The 15,730-nt window shown below is 58.5% G+C and overlaps 1 protein-coding gene across 4 annotated transcripts in view; it reads left to right on the top strand.

Annotated features, from left to right (window-relative positions):
* The first annotated feature begins 308 nt into the window (after positions 1-308).
* ADCYAP1R1 (adenylate cyclase activating polypeptide 1 (pituitary) receptor type I) overlaps positions 309-15,730 on the top strand; it is a 46,521-nt gene continuing 31,099 nt past the window's right edge. For 3 of the 4 annotated variants that reach the window (XM_005862942.2, XM_005862941.2, XM_005862939.2), the window contains exons 1-3: positions 309-389; positions 8,352-8,482; positions 9,905-10,010. In XM_005862942.2, the coding sequence (XP_005863004.1) occupies positions 8,432-8,482; positions 9,905-10,010 (157 nt within the window). In that variant the 5' untranslated portion in view covers positions 309-389; positions 8,352-8,431. Of the gene's footprint in view, positions 390-8,351; positions 8,483-9,904; positions 10,011-15,730 lie in introns of those variants that run through there. The other variant, XM_014536987.1, reaches the window with a different exon arrangement.

Genomic DNA, 15,730 nt, shown 5'->3' with positions numbered 1-15,730 from the left:
GCAGGGAGGGCCCGCCCCGCTGCCCCTGTGCCTCCACACCCTGTCCACCCTCCCAGACCCCAGAATCCTCGCCCCTGGGGACTGCGGACCCCCTCCTCTAGAGCGGGCCAGGGCAGCGCGGGGCCAGCCTCCGAATCTAAACTGAAGCCCCCTCCCGTCGCTGCTGCCTTCCTGCGCGACAGTCTGACACCCCCACCTCTTGGGGCGATGGGTCCCTACAGCCCTTAGCGGGTGGGGTCGACCTAGCTACCTCTTGCCCCTTCCCCTTCCGGTGCCAGAAGAGAGGACCTCGGGTTGGGAACGCACTGCGGCCAGAGAGACCTATAAGGACCGTAAGGACCTGCCTCCCTACTCCCAAGGCACAAGGACGCGCTGCGTGAATTGGGAAGGTGACGCTGAGGGTCCCCGGGGGCTGGATGCCGCAGGTCTCAGGAGGTTTGAGGGCTGAGCAGGCGATGTGCTCGGTAGGAGGTGGGATAGGGGCCAGAATAGAATGCCCCGCTTGGGGACACATTTGGGATTGTTGTCTCTCGGTTTCCCGCAGCGTGGAGGGGCTGGGTCAGGATGGTTTTGGTGGTCCCACCGGGAAACGCCATCGGGGCCTGTGGGAGAAGGGCACCTGCCTGCCAGGCTGAAGTGGGCCTGACCGAGACCCCTGCCTGCTGCCTTAAAGGCACAGGTCCTGCGGCAGGGGTGGGAGGAGGGGGCCTCATCCTGTGAGTTGGGGCATCAGAAGGGGCCAGGGCTCCGATGGATGGAGCTAGATGCTCAGAAGGGAGCCCAGCAGAAGCTGATTCTATTTCACATGGAGCTGGGGAGTGGAGCCTGGCCCCTGGAAGGAGCTCAGGCCTCCTTTGGAAGGTGCTGGAGGGGGGTGCGAGGTGGGGGAGAGACCCCCCGCTAATGCTTCAGGCCATGTGCATGCTTTTCATGCAAGTGCGTCAGTTCCCCTTTCTCCACCTCCCCCAGCCTCACAGTGTCCCACCAAGCCCCCCTCTAAATAAACCCACTCACGCAAAAACAAAAATCCAGGCACGCATTTGGCTTTTCCTGTGAGCAGCCCTGTGTGGTGGGGGGCTGGTGAAGGGGGCTTGGGAGGGATGGGGCCACACACATCTGTGGAGAGCTACCTGCCTTGAGGCTGCCATTGGCCCAGGCGGAGAAGCATCCTGAAGGCCAGGCTAGAGGCATTTGAGTGGCTGTGGGCTTCAGAAGGGGATGAAACACTGTTTGAGCCTGGGGGGTGGGGTGGGGGTAGCAGCAGCACCCAGATTCTCCCAGGAGGCCCCAAGCTGAGTTGGGTGCTGGGTGCAGGTGGGTTGTGTTGGAAGAGCTCACACGTACAGATGAATCGGGCTCCTGATCCCCTCTGACCTTGGAGAGGGCAAGCAGAGGTGCCAGTCTGGACACAAGCCGCAATTTGAACGTCTAAATTAGAGACAGGCCCTGTGCCAGATCTGCCAACCAATCCATCAACAAGTGTGTGTGGGGTGACCAGGGAGGCGGCCCATCCCTTCCTCCCCCGCCATGGGCAATTCACCCGTGGTTCTGCGTCTGGGACAAGACCCAGGAGTCTGCCCCCCTGTTCACAATGAGGGGACATGGCTGTGGGGAGTCTCTGGAAGGACCCTTTTCTGCATTCTCAGGGCTAATCAGGCTAAAGATTGGCAGGGGGTTGACATTGGAGAAAGCTTCAGAACCCATTTTCTCTCCTGCGGCCACCCTCTCAGCCAGGCCCCTACGTTGGGATGCTCTCTGAATTTGTGTTGAATAAGCAAACACACAAAATGGGTATTTACAGTCAGCATATGGAACCAAGAGGCTAGGAAAGACAGGCGCTAAGGTGGCTTTCTTTCTGGGGATGTGGCCTCAGGTCTCCAGGTCATTGACCAAGGGCTGGCAGTGGCTAAGGGGAGGACAGACACCTGGTGCTGTCTGCCAGAGGGCAGAGCCAAGGCTCAGCGCAGTACCAGGAAGGCCACCCGGCATGACGCCTACACCTGCGTGACAGTGGGTTTCTTGTCTGGGAGGCGTGTGAACCGAAGTCCGGTGCCCCAGACAGGGCTGCCTCGGGGATTTTCTGCTCTGGGAGGGTAGAGGCCCTGGAAGCCTTGGCCACCTCTGAACAGAGGAATCTGAGTTCGGAGTCTGAACGGCTGGGCCTAGTGGTCCAGCTGCCAGGCAACACGCAGGCAGCAAATCAACTGCGATGTGTTTGTACCGAGCCCTGGATGCCGTCACAGGCACATGCCGTCACAGGCACATGGTGACAGCCACCCCCACAGTGACACACAAAGAGGGGGTGACACACAGCCGGGGAAGCATAAAGGCTTCCCGTGACACCGGCCAGAGAGCTGGGACAGAACATGTGACAGCAGAAAGACAAATGGACATTGGGGCACACACACTCAGATCTAGATGTACCTGGGACGCCGACGTTTGACCAAGGAAGGCCACAAGAATCCTCCTAATGCAAGCCCAGGTGCATGGGCACTGAATGCAGGAAGTGCATGTAGCATGAGACGAGGACAAGGGCTGGCGAGCTTTCTGCAAAGGGCCGGATTGTCTGTATTTTAGGCTTCACTGGCCACATACTGTCGCAGCCACTCAGTTCTTCGGTTGCAGCGTAGAAACAGCCACAGATAATATGGAAACAAATGGGCATCGCTGTGTTTGATGCGCTTATTTATGGACTGAGATTTTGAATTTCATAGTTTTCATGTGTCGTGAGACGGGAGTCTTTTCATTTTTTTCCTGACCATTTAAAACTGTAAGCATCATGCTTGGCTCACTGGCCGTCCAAAACTGGGTGACGGGCTGGATCTGACCCGCCGGAGGGGCTGCCAAGACCTGGGCTGGAAGGGAGAGGTGGTGTAAGAGGTTGAAGAACGGAGGGGCTGAGTGCTAAGGGCTGGAGCTGCCCTGGGGGGCTTGGGATGCCACCCTCCACTCAGCCTGGAGCTCAGAGGGCCCCTCTGTTTCGTGGGTCAGCGCCCGGAGAGGCTCCCCACCTGGCCTGAGCGCCCCACCCCAGACAGGCCTCCGCTATGTCCATGTGATGAATCTCCCACACTGAGAACCCCTGGATTCCACATTCAGGACTGAAAACAAATCAGCATCACGTCACTGGGGTTCACCAGAGCCTCCTTTCCCATTCACCCTGTGCCCAGGCTTGTGCCCGCCTCCACCAGGAGGGCGACCACAGGGAAACCTGTGTGCCTCCCTGGAAGGGGAGGGTGAGGTGCTGCTCTCCCACTATGGGGGCGCCCAGGAGGCTAAAGAATGCCTGGAAAGACACACTGGAAAGATATTAGAGCTTCTCCCGAGGGACCTGGACCAGCCGCTGGAGAGGGGGAGTGTCCCATCCCAGGAGCTGAGCCCTCTGCAGCTGCGGTGCTGTAGAAAGAGTGCTGCAGGGGTTGGGGTGGTGGGGGGGCGGCTGGAGGGTCTCTGAGGAAAGTGGGGAGCCCAGTGAGTCACCGCTGGCCCGGTGTGCTGACTGATGACGCTGTTTTCGCTTGTGTCTGGCAAAGTGGCTCATCCGAGGGCTCGGCTGCTCTTGTCAGTTCCCATCCAGGTCTGGCTGTGCTGACGGGGCCTGAGGAGGGCAGGCCTTCCCGAATCTGGATGGGGGAGCGGACTCCCTTCCAGCCCAGATATCTGTCACACACCCGTTCCTGCCAGGCCGGGGCCACGCTCTGCACTGGGTGACTTTGGGGAGTGTCGCCCCCTCTCTAGTCTGTTTCCCCACAGGTAACTCAGTACCACTGGGAGGTGGCTTTTAAAGTCCATTTGAGGTCTGAAATGCTGTGCTTATAGTTGCAGCTTCCTAAGGAGAGAAGTAAGGGCAGGGGACAGCAGAAGGCCTGACCAGTCCCCGAGGGCGTGAGAAGGGTCACTCATGGGCTATCAGTGGGTTTTGAGCTGATCTCTCAGCAGAGGCAGAGGCTGGCAGGAACGTAGGGATGGAGTGCACAACCTTTGGAGCCAGGTGGCTTGGGTTCACTTCCCAGCTCTACCACGTATTTGCTGTGTGACCTTAGGGAAGTTGTGTAGCCTCTCTGTGCCTCAGTGACCCCAGCTATCACGTGAGTGAGGACAATGCTAGTAACTACTTCACAGGTTTGAGTAGGTGAAATGAGTTAATGCGTATTTATTGCTTGGAAGCGTGCCTGACACATACTGAATGTTTAATAAATGTTAGTCATTAGTAAAGAAAGGTGCAGCTGGCCTGCTATTTCCATTTTGAATGTTACACGGGGCTATGGGGATAGAGGTGTCAGCAAGATAGTGCAAGACCCTGAACACAAGTGGTAAGAGAATAATAATAGTTAACATATGTGTAGTCCTTACTGGGAGCCAGGCTAATACTGTATAAATTTGTTGGTATCTCACAGCAATATCTATGAGGTAGATATTACTGTTATTCCCATTTTACAGATAATTCAATTGAAGCGCAGAAGAGCTAGGTGTCTTGTCCCTAAGTCCACCACAGTAAATGTCAGGAGATAGGGTTTCTTGTCCTCAGATCAGGTGCTAAATTGCCCCAGCAGAGCCTGGACCCCAGAGCGAGCCTGGGAAGATCGGTAACCAGGCCATCCTGACCACTTGTGTGGCTGGGCCAAACGGCCCAGGTCCACCCTGAAGGAGGGGAGAGTCCCACCCCAGGCTACAGTAGCCGGGCCCTGCCCTGTGAGGGGGTCGCTGGCAGCTGGGGAGAGTCAGAGGAGGGAGGCAGCCAGGACGAGGAGGGGCAGCCGCTGGCAGGGCTGTGGCTGGCAGACCCAGGGTTGCATCTACAGGGCAGAAGAGCCATTCGCATGGCCCAGGGGAGTACCAGGTTTGGGGCAGGTGGTCTAATATTGTAAACTCTGAGAGCTGTCCAGCAAGGGTGCTGGGGGGGGGGGCAGAGGAGGTCACCGTCTTAGAGAGGCTGCAGGAGGTGACCCTTGAGGTCCCCAGTGGAGGTGGGGGGGGGGGGGGAAGACCAGGGCTTGGGAGCTTCCGGGGTCTCTTGCTGGTGTGTCCGCATCCGGTTGGGCAGGGGTGGATGTAGTGGGGGAGGGTGAATACGTGAGGAGAGCAGTGGGCTAAGGGAATCAGTCATGAATGTTGGCATCACAAGGAAAAAATTGGGTAACTAGGTGATGGATGTTTACCAGACTTATGTGGCCATCACTTGCAATATATAGCTATTGAATCATTATGTTGGATGCCTGAAGCTAATATAATGTTCCATATCAATTACATCTCAATAAAAGAAAGAGAGAGAGGACAATAGTGGGAATCGGGAACCTGGCCAGGCCTAGTTCCACAGGCGGCTCGTGTTGAGCGGATCCTACCCGTCCACCCTATGTCCCTGGGCTTGGACAGCCCGGTGACAAAGCAGGGCACTGGGGGATAGTGGGTCTCCAGCGTGTGTTCAGTCCACTGCAGTGGTGGCCGTGGAGCTGCTCTGCCGGGAGCGGGGTGAGCACCTGCCTGTCCGCCTCCCCGCGTGAACATATGTGTGTGCACGCGCACAGGCCTGGAGTGCGTATGTCTGCGTGTGTCCCTCCTGCATCAGAATCCAGACAGATCTCGTTGCCTCTACCTAGCTGAGTGCCTTTGCGCAATGAGTGTGTGTAAGTGCGTTATGATATGTGTCACGAGGCTGATAAACATACCGGTGTGACTGCATCTGCACACATCTTTGTTCTCGGTTGGGTGAGCGTGCTTCTGCATTGCTGGGAAGGAGTGTGTGTGTGTGTGTGTGTGTGTGTGTGTGTGAGTGGTGGTCTGTCAGCCCCTGAAGGCATCTCCTCCTCTCCTCCTTTGTGTATTCCACACAGGGCTGTTTGTATTTTGTATTGATGCTTTCAAGTGGGTGCCCTGGGGATAAATGTCTTTATGATCTTCTCTGTGGACCTATGTCTGTGTGTCTCTGTGTGTGTGTGTGTGTGTGTGTGTGTGTGTGTGTGTGTGAGAGAGAGAGAGAGAGAGAGAGAGGAGGGGGGGAATCGGGCATCAGCCAGTCTTCAATAGACTAACCCCTTGCTTGCTGGCTGCCACCTGCTTGCCTGTAGAACAACCAGAGCCAAGGAAGCCACTGTCCTTTCGGGGCTAGCAGTCTTGGTGCTGATGGAGGTTAAACAGGTTCGTGGTTCTGCTCTACGTGAGAGTGAGAGTCGCCTGGAGAGCTTTAATCAGCCCTAAGGCCCGTCCCGGCCCTAGAGCACCCGCTCAGTTGGGCAGGGGTATTTTAAACACACCTCAGTGGTTGAGGGGGCGGGCAGCCCAGGTTGAGCGCAGGGATAATAGGTTAGAGTGCATTTTGGGACCAGAGTCGGCCCTGGCTGCTGGCCTCCGGGCCAGAGGGGCTGGCAGAGGTCCTGGAGGCCTTGTCTTGGGTGGAGGCCTCCCTGACTTTGCACATCACCATCCTTTGGCCTACGTGCCTGAGAGTCAGCTCCACATCTCAGAGACCTCTGCCTGTGGTTCTCCTCGGAGCCCTCTGCTGGCGGGGAGAGCCGGCCTCCTGCATCTGCTGAGGGTGGGCAGGCATTCCCATGGTCCCGCCAGGCATGTCGGACAGGGCCTGGAGCTCCCCAGGGATAGTGGAGGTGACCCAGCCTCCGGGGACTGCTCGTGCCAGGTCATCCAGAGGCAGCCTGTGACAGCAGGGATGGGAGAGCCCTGTACACAGCTGGCACCCAGAGTGCTGGCCAGGGACTGCCCAGCCCAGGTAGCTTTTCCTGAACCACAGGGCAGAGGCTGGGCCAGCATCCCCATGGCCACTGGGCTTCTCAGAGCATCTCTTGGGGGGTACAGAGGCCGCCTTCAGCATCTCTGAGTGGGCCCTAAGCAGGCAGAGCAGCAGGGGGCTAAGATGGGCCCCTTTCATGGAGCCTGCCTGTGGCTCTTTTTCTTTCACTGCTTTGGGTGCTTGTTTGTCCCCCAATTTAGCTTGGAGGGCTGAGGGCAGCTTGGAGTGGCAAGAGAGAGAGGGAGGGAGGCATGGATGGGCAGAGAGCCTGGGCACAACGGCCCTAGGGTAACGGCAGCTCTGCCCGCTGGTGGGGGTGTGCAAGGCTAGTGGTCCGAATGTAGTGCCCGTGGGCCTCCCGAGCCAGGCACCTGTGGGAGTCCCAGAATAATAATAGTTAACATATGTGTAGTCCTTACTGGGAGCCAGGCTAATACTGTGTGCCTGAGTAGACTGGCGGGGAGGATGTGGTATCCCAGCACCTCAGACCCTGACACGGGTCTCCTCAATCACTCTGTAATTGAATAGTAATAAACATACATTTTAATGACTGAGTCGTATTGCATTGTATGGCTGTGCCGGGCCTGTGAACAGTGCCTGCGGGATGGGATGGAGGCCTTGTGGCCCATGCTTTGTGTGGATGCTGTTGTAAATGGTGCCAATTTCTGTTCAAGTGCAAAGGTTTCTCCAGGAGAGACTTCCAGGTTCGGGGCTCCTGGGTGGATGGGACTATGTGCTAACGATCAGTTTTCAAGGCGACCAGACTCATGCCCTGCGACTGTGCGGGCCTCCCCAGCCTCTTCACTGGACTCCCCACACACTGTCGGCCTCAGTCCTGGAGGACCCGGCGCCCCTGAGCGCGGAGGCCCAGCTCCCTCGGCAGCCACTTTGTTGTGCGTGTCGGAGGTGAGGGCTCTGGCCTGGAGGCCCAGCGGGCGGAGGCCGGTGCAGGAGGCTGTGGGGCTAGGGGACCAGCTCGGCAGCTGGAACCAAGTGGCCTTCCGTGAGTGAGCAGGTTAGAGGTGCGCTCCTGTCTCACGTAGCAGCCTGGAGCTGGGGTGGCCCCGCTCCACGAGCTCCCTCAGGCATCCTGGTTCCCCCTGGAGTGTTGCCCCCACCGCTCAGGGGTCATCCTGGCTGCCCTGTCAGAGCGGGTGGGTCCGGCATTGGGAAGAGCGTAGGAGCAGGAGGACAGCGTGTGATGCTGTAAGGACATGTGGACATGTCACTGCCGCCCCTTCCATAGGTGGGAACTTTCACATGCCCTCACCTGAGCAAGAGGGACAGGCGGGCACACGCGTGACAGCTAAAGCTGTCGTGGAGGGAGATGGGGGAGGCAGCCGCCTGCCGCAGAGGAGAAGGCCACCCACACCACCCAGTGGTCCACTGGGGGCCTGCCCGGTGTGCTCCCACCGTGTCCTCTGTGCCTCGCAGATGTGGGTGCTCAGCAGGCGGTTGTGGGACAGAGAATGAAGAACAGCATGGACGAAGGCATGAGGGGTTCCCTGTGGAGGCTGAGAGCCTTGTCGCGGGAAGGGGAGGCATGGCGGGGGGGAGAGCAGGCTGTCCTGCAGGACTCATGCCTTTCCTCTCTCTTGAACCCTAGGCACCTTGGGCTGACCAGCGGCTGCTCTGAGTGGGAGGTGAGTGGTGCTGGCCTGAGCCTCCTTGTGGCTGAGAAGCACCATGGCCAGCATCGTATGGGCCTCCCTGGCTGCTCTCCTGCTGCTGCCTCTGGTAAGGCCCCAGGTCCATACCCTGTCCCCTCTCCCCCCACCAGCTGGAGCCCCCAGCTCACCTGAGCCCCCACCCCAGAGAACCCTGTCTTTGGCCTGCCCTCAGCTGGTATCTCTGCTGGCACCCCCACTGGACCATCCAGCACTTTTGTGAATTAGAAAGGGTGTCCCATCCTCAAGGCCTTCAACTGACTTGGCTAGAAATCCTTACACAGTTTAGGAATGTAACGCGATGCTGACGTGAGGCAGTCTCAGCGCTGTGCATCCTGCGCACTGCAGGGCCCCGGCCGGGCTGCAGGTGGCTCTTTGACCCCAGGCCCCTGCTCACCAGTCTGCCAGGTCAGGGCTCAGGAGCCTGTTCTCTGCTCATGTCTCTCCCAGAGCGAGGGCAGTGGGGAGGGTTCCAGGCCCTGGTCCCCGCCCCGAGCTGGGACTTCACACCAGCAGTGGCTCTAGCTCTCTCCGAGATCTGGATCCGAGCCCCGCCTCTGCCCTGCCTCACCGTGTGGCCACAGACAGCCTGTCCCCCGCCCTGGAAGCCGTCTGCACCTCTGTGAACAGTCGGGGCTAGACCGAGCATGGGAGTCCTGGATGTGCCTGCCTCCGTGCTCCCGACATCCCCCTACAGAACCGCTCCTGCCCCCGAATTTTGAGTTAGTGGCGACAGCAATGCCAGGGCTTTGAAGTTACTTGCTCCTGCGCTTGAATCCAGCATCTGCCACTAACCAGCTGTGCGACCTTGGGCAGGAGTTTTCTTAACTTCTCTGAGCCTCAGTTTCCTCTTCTGTAAAATGGGGCAAGAGTAAATGGGAGTGGTTCACAGGCCCACTGAATGCTGCCACTGCTCCCTCGCCTGCACCTCCTTCCCCAGCCCCCAGAGGAGAGAGACAATGAGCCATCAGCCCCTCCTCTCCCCCAGCCCCTGCTGGCTCCCCTAAAGTGTAGCAGTAGCCTTGTGGCTTCTGGGGCTACACTGTCTGGGGCCGAATCCTGGCTGTATAGTCTACTACGCTGTGTGGCTTTGAGCAAGTTACTTAACATCTCTGGGCTTAAGTTTCACATGTGTAAAATGAAAAATGGCAAAAATACTACCTACCTTGTAGTCCTCTGGATATATATGTATACACATATAGCATATGACAGAATAGAGTATGAAGGTCATAAAGTGCTATATCTGTGTTTGCTGCTGTTTTTATAAGACTTGGAAACTGAGGCCTAGGGTCAGGGTGGGATCTACCCAAGGCCTCACTTTGAGTTGGTAAAGAAGAACCTCATGGTGTCTGTGACAGAGTGGATGTCAGGGTCCCTGCTGGCCCTGAAGTTTCTGTCATTATCCCCATCCTGCTTCTGCCCCTCCCCCCCAGCCCCAGGGCTTATAGTGAGCCTTGCTGCTCCCTCCCACCATCCCTCCTGTTCCCTGCAGATGGCCGCCATGCACTCTGACTGCATGTTCAAGCAGGAGCAGGTCCTGTGCCTGGAGAAGATCCGGAAGGCCAACGAGCTGATGGGCTTGAACGCCTCCTCCCATGGTGAGTAGGCTGGCGGGGAGGACATGGTATCCCAGCACATCCATAGCCATTAAAACTGGTGCCCCAGCCTGCGGCCACCTTGGGAAGAAAGTGGAAGGGGACGGTCCCCGGGTCTTTCAGAGAGCCCTGTGGGGCAGTGGAGTCCTGGATGTGCTCTGGGCAGCGACACTGGGTTGCCCTCGTTGGGGACAGCCTGCCCTGGATGCCTCCCTGTGGGAGGGCTGTTCTGAGTGGCTGGGTGTGGCTACCTTGGATCCCAGGGGGCTGGGCTAGAGCTGGGTCTGGCTGTCAGAGAGCTCGTTAGCAGGCGGCCTGGGCCTGGCAGCAGCAGGGACACAGCTGTTGCAGGTGCCCGAGCTGGAGAGCAGGTGGGCAACCCCAAGCAGGAGGTGTGGGGCCCTTTCCACCTCCTCTGCTCACTCCACCAGAAGCCAGAGATGAGGCAGCAGCAGTAACCCACCTGGGCCTGTCTGGGCAGTACTCCTCCCGGAGCTGCTCTCAGCCTGGGGCGGGGTGCTGCCTCTTCTGCGGGAGTGGCCACGCACTGCAGGACAGTTAGCAGCCATTGTTTCCCCATCAGATGCCATGGCTCCCCCGATCCCAGTGACAACCTGGAATGCCTCGTAGCATTTCCAGATGTTCCGGGCAGTGGTGTGGCCCTGGCTGAGAACCAGGGGTCCTGTGTGGCCCCCTCCTCCTAACTCCCTCGCTGTGCAGAGAGGACGCTGAGGCCCACAGGGAAAGGGCACCCTGGACTTCCTGACCCCCAGCAACCAGAGAGAGGGTCTGTGTGGGAAGCCAGGGACTTGGGGGTGGGGGCATCCCTGGAGGCCTGGCCAGCCTCACTTACACCTCTGTCGCTGGAGGGCAGGGCTCTCTGCCCAGATGAGAAGGATCCACCTCTCCCTCCGGATCCTCTCTGCTTATAGGGAGCTCTTCTGAGCACTATCTGCTTAAATACTCGATTAATCTGCAGCCCAGTTATGTGTAACGGTCCCTCCAGGCCAAGCTCCCTGGCCAGACAGTGAACATTAACTGCTAATAGAGCTGCTCCGGCCATGCTGGACTCACTTGCCCTCCAGCCGAGCTCTGGCTCAGCCCTAACTGAGGCTGGAAGTGGATTCTAGGCCTCACCAGCCAGGGAAACTGAGGCAGGGGCCCCAAACAGGTGCCCAGTTGCAGGAGACCAAACTGGTATCTGGCCCAAGGCTCTGGTCTAGGAGCTGGGAAATGGGGCCATGAGGTGGACCTGGAGCCCAGGTGTCCTGCCTCCTAGCCCAGGGCCGCTGTTCCTGCATCACAGGTGTCAGGGGCATGTGGGGTGGGGCATAAGAAGCATCCAGGAGGAAAGGGTAGAGGTGGGAGGCGGGGCTATTGCACAGATGTTTGTGGAGCCCCAGCTGGGGGAGGACAAGCAGGCTAGCCCACAGGGGTGATGTGAGCGTGAGACAGAGGTGAGGATGGACACCCTCCCAGGAGCGGGCAGGCCAGTGCTGGGAGAGGCTGCACCCCAGGTGTGCTCAGGAGAGGAAGAGAGGAATTCTGGGAGGGTTCATGGACAAGATGGTATTTATACTAGGTCCATGGTTCTCAAACCTGGCTGCACATCAGAATCTCCAGGAGCTTTTAGAAGAATGTGCTCACGCTACAGTCCAAACCAGAACAGCAGTCCCTCACAGTCACCGTGACTTTAAAGGCTCCGAGGCGACGCTGGCAAGAAGCTGGTCTGAGAAACCCCGAGTTAGGCCCTAGGGACCAGTAGGCCCTTGACGGCAGGTGAGAGCTGAGGGCGAGTGAGTGGGGAGAACATCCTCGGTGGGGGCACCACAGCAGCAAGAGCTCTGTGCCTCAGAAGCTCCACTACTAAAACGAGCAGGTGGGACGAACCTTATCAATAGCCAATACTTACATAGGTTTTCCATGTGCCAGGCACTGTACTAGTGCTTTTTCTCCCACTGCAGCAACCTGGAGGGTAGGCTCTACTATTACCCCATCTTATAGATGAGGACACGGAGGCACCTGCACCTCTTAAATCCTTGTCCCTCCCAGGACCTCCACCCCCCCAGAGAACACCGGGTGATAACGTGCATTGTGGCCTCCAGAGGGAAGCTGAGGGACAGGGACACGCTGGGGGAGGCATGGGAGCTGAGCAGGCAGGTGAAGGAGGAGGATGCGTCGGCAAGGTGGTGGAGGGCGAAAGCAAGCCCTCTGCCCGGCCCTTCTGTCTGCATCAGCCTCTGCATGTTCTCAAGATGTTTATTGGGACTGTTATTGAAGAGTTGTGTTTAGTGCTTTTGTCCCTCATTCCAAACCTCTGAATGCTAAGTGGGACTCAAGGCAACACGGAGTCCAGCTCTGTCACGTGACACTCAGAGAGGCTGAGGCCAGAGGTGGCAGTCCCTGGCCAAGTTACACCGAGGGCCCGAGCCAGCTCGGGGACAGGCCCCAGGTCTGGGGCCCCTGCCAGGGGTGCCCTTTGTGCTGCAGTGCCCTAAGCCAGAGAGAAGGAAAAAGGGCCCCTGGGTGTGGGAACCTGACTCTCCACTCCTGAGGGTCCCAGACCCACGCAGGTCACAGGCCCTGCCTGCTGGGCGGGCCTGTTTGCTCTCTGCTCCGCCCAGGCAGCCTGGCTGTCCCGTGTGAGTCTGGCCAGAGCCTCCCCTTTGCAGGGTTGCAGGCTTCCGTCAGCCTGGAGGCCTGGCCTGCATTTCAGCAGGGCCGGTCAGGTGTGGTCCTCGGGGGTCCCCAGACTCTGGAGGAGATGGAAGAGGGACGCCTGCAGCGGCCCTGGCAGGGGCAGAGGACGGAGACTTGTACAGAAGACGAAAGCCTGCTCATTGCTCTTCTGACCCGGCCTCTGAGGCCAGTCCAGGGTGCACAGTGCCTGGTCCCAGCCACTCCCCCCACTGCCCCGCCCCCACCAGAAGAGGAGAGGCCTGGAGGAGGGAACCACCTCAGGGCTGGGCCCAGGCTCCCATCCTGGGAGCAGAATCAGCCTCTTGCCTGCACCTCCCAGCTGCTGTGAGACTAAACAGGCGCCCAGCATGGGGGAGGAATGGGGTCTGCAGGGACCCCTCGCTCCCCAAATCTGACTGATCCTGCGTCAGAATCTTCTGGAACACTTGTTAAAACACAGATGGCTAGGCCTAGCACCAGAGTTTCTGACTCAGTGGGTCTGGAGGGGCCTGGGCATCTGCATTTCTGGCGAGTTCCCAGTGGAGTTCCTGGTCTGGGGTCCACACTTTGAGAACCAGTGAGCTCGAGGGGAAAAATAACTTTCAGTAAATGGAAATCATGCTTTCCCCTCGAACTGTATGCTAAAATGGGGGCTTAGTATACGCATGCATCCTCGGCGGCTTCTTAAAGGGACGACTGTGCCTTGTCTGAGTCCCTGCGGTGCCTCTGCTCTCGCGGCTTTGAACACACTGTGGAACTGGACAGGATCGTCACCATGACAACCCGAGATGAGCGCCTCATTCTGTTCCAATTGAGGCTAATGGCTCCCGCGTCCTCTCTGTTCAGCCTGCCCGAGTGGTCTTTCCTCCCGCTGTTGTCACGAGGCGCTGCTGCTCCTTGCTGCTTTGTGTGGGTGGCTTAGTGGGAGCAGCCCGGGAGATGGGACCTCTCCCATCACACAGGCATCTCCCCCCCATCCCCCACTTCCCGCCTGAATTCCTCTGACCAAGTTCCATAGAGGCTGGGGGGGGAGGGAAAGAGGCAGAGCCAGGAGGGCACAGGCAGCCAGTGTAGAGTTGGGCTACAGCAGGAGAGGAATAGGGAGGTGGGGTGTCCCCGTGGAGAGTCCTCCAGGGCCCAGAGCAGTTCCAATTCCCGACCTGCTCTGCAGGGGCGAGGAGAGGAGGGAACGTTCTCAGCCTCTCAGCAGTGGCTGATGCACTGGACCGTCGCCGCCTGGAAGCACGCGTTCCTGGCTGCTGTCACTAACCTCTCCTGGTTTCCTCCTGCCTCTGGCCTCCCCTCCTCAGTCTCCTCTGCCAGCTGCTCTTCTGCTGTTGGCATGCCTTCTTTTGTTGGGGCCAGGCGCTCTTCTCTCTTCTTCTTCTCAAATCTAGGCCTTCTCATGAGACAGATCAGCCAGGTCCATGGCCCCACCGAGCATCCCTGTGCTGACCACCCCCTCTTCTTCCTCCATTTCCGACTTCCCCCCCTGCACTCCAGACCTTCATCTCACTGCCTGTTGGAAATCTTGGCAGATGTGCCTTGGGAGACACTTGTCCTGGCAGTGGGGCCAGAGAGGCGCCCCGGCTTCTGGGCGTTGGCAGATCTCGAGTGAAATCTCTGTTCCTGATTGGAGCTCTAGTCGCTCAGAGTTGGGAGCACCCTCAGAGACACCCAGCCCTCAGTGTGCACGCAGGGAAACTGAGGCAGGGTGGAGGGGTAGAGACTTGCCAGAGTCATGCAGTGAGCCCTGGGCTGCAGTAGACAGAACTCCAGTCTCGTGGCTGACGTGCAGAGCTGAGGGACACCCTGCCCTCTCCCACTCTCGGCCCTCAAATGCAAACTTCCCAAGTGTTATCTCCACCTCTGTAGCCCTGGCACATGGCAGGAGCTCAGAAAATAGCTAAGAGAATGAATCGCCTGCCCTGCCTCCAGGCCTGGGACCCCCACCCTGTGAGCCCCTTCTCCCCTGTGCCATCCTCACCCGAGCCCTGCGCCCCTCACCGCCCCGCCGTCCTTGTGACTGCTCGCCTCCATCTGAAGTGCCCCAGGGCCTCAGGAGCGTCAGCTGGCAGTGGCAGCTGGCTGTGCCAGGGCCCGCTGTTCCACGATAAGGGAACATCTGTTAACGGGGCACCTGGGACATGGGCTGGATGTTCGATGTGACCATACTCCGTGACTGTTCCCGGCCAGCAAGGGCCCTGCAGCCCACACTGAGCTGCTGGGTCCCCTTTCAAGTACCGGATGTCACAACCAGGCGTGTGCAGCTGGAGCCCTGCTGGGGTGGGCGATGGGAACCATCAATGGCTGGCCTGCTGCTGTGAGACCTGGGACACGGTTCCTCGCATGTGGCCCCTTGCCATCTTGGTTTGTGGTCCTCAGAGCTTTCTTTCTTTCTTATTTTCTTTTTAAAAAAAATATGCTTTTATTGATTTTGATAGAAAGGAAGGGAGAGAGGGAGAGAGAGAGAAACATCATGTGAGAGTGAAACGTCGATCAGCTGCCTCCTGTATGTTCCCTACCAGGGATTGAGCCAGAAACCCTGCAACCCGGGCATATGCCCTGACTGGGAATCAAACTGGTGACCCTCTGGTGCCTGAGACAATGCCCAACCAACTGAGCCACACCAGCCAGAGCCCTCTGAGCTTTCGATGGTGTTTCCAGCTCCCAGACTTGGTCATTCCAGGAGTAGGATGCTATACGTTACTGAGATGGGGGATGAATTCCAAAATAGCCAGGTGTCAATTCTGAGAGACAGACCACTTCTGGTCCACACAGCACCCAACAGCTCATGAGGCCGGCCCAGGCCCCTCTCTGCCCAGGCTGCCTCTGTGACCTGTCGGCCCTCCGCTGGCCTTCTCCCCTTCCCTTCTCCCTTTGCAGGCCTCTCTCCAGGGAATGATTCCAGGGACACCTAATTGACGTGAAGTTATTGATGATAACAGTAGGGGGCATGCAAGGAGTGAGCTTGGCGCTCTGCTGGGTAATGAGTGTGAACTCATTACTCCTCCCAGCAGCCCCGGGGGTGGGGAGTGTGTGTG

This window comes from Myotis brandtii, unplaced genomic scaffold, assembly GCF_000412655.1.
Source record: "Myotis brandtii unplaced genomic scaffold, ASM41265v1 scaffold17, whole genome shotgun sequence".
Lineage (NCBI taxonomy): Eukaryota > Metazoa > Chordata > Mammalia > Chiroptera > Vespertilionidae > Myotis > Myotis brandtii.
This window is presented reverse-complemented; position numbering and strand designations above follow the sequence as displayed.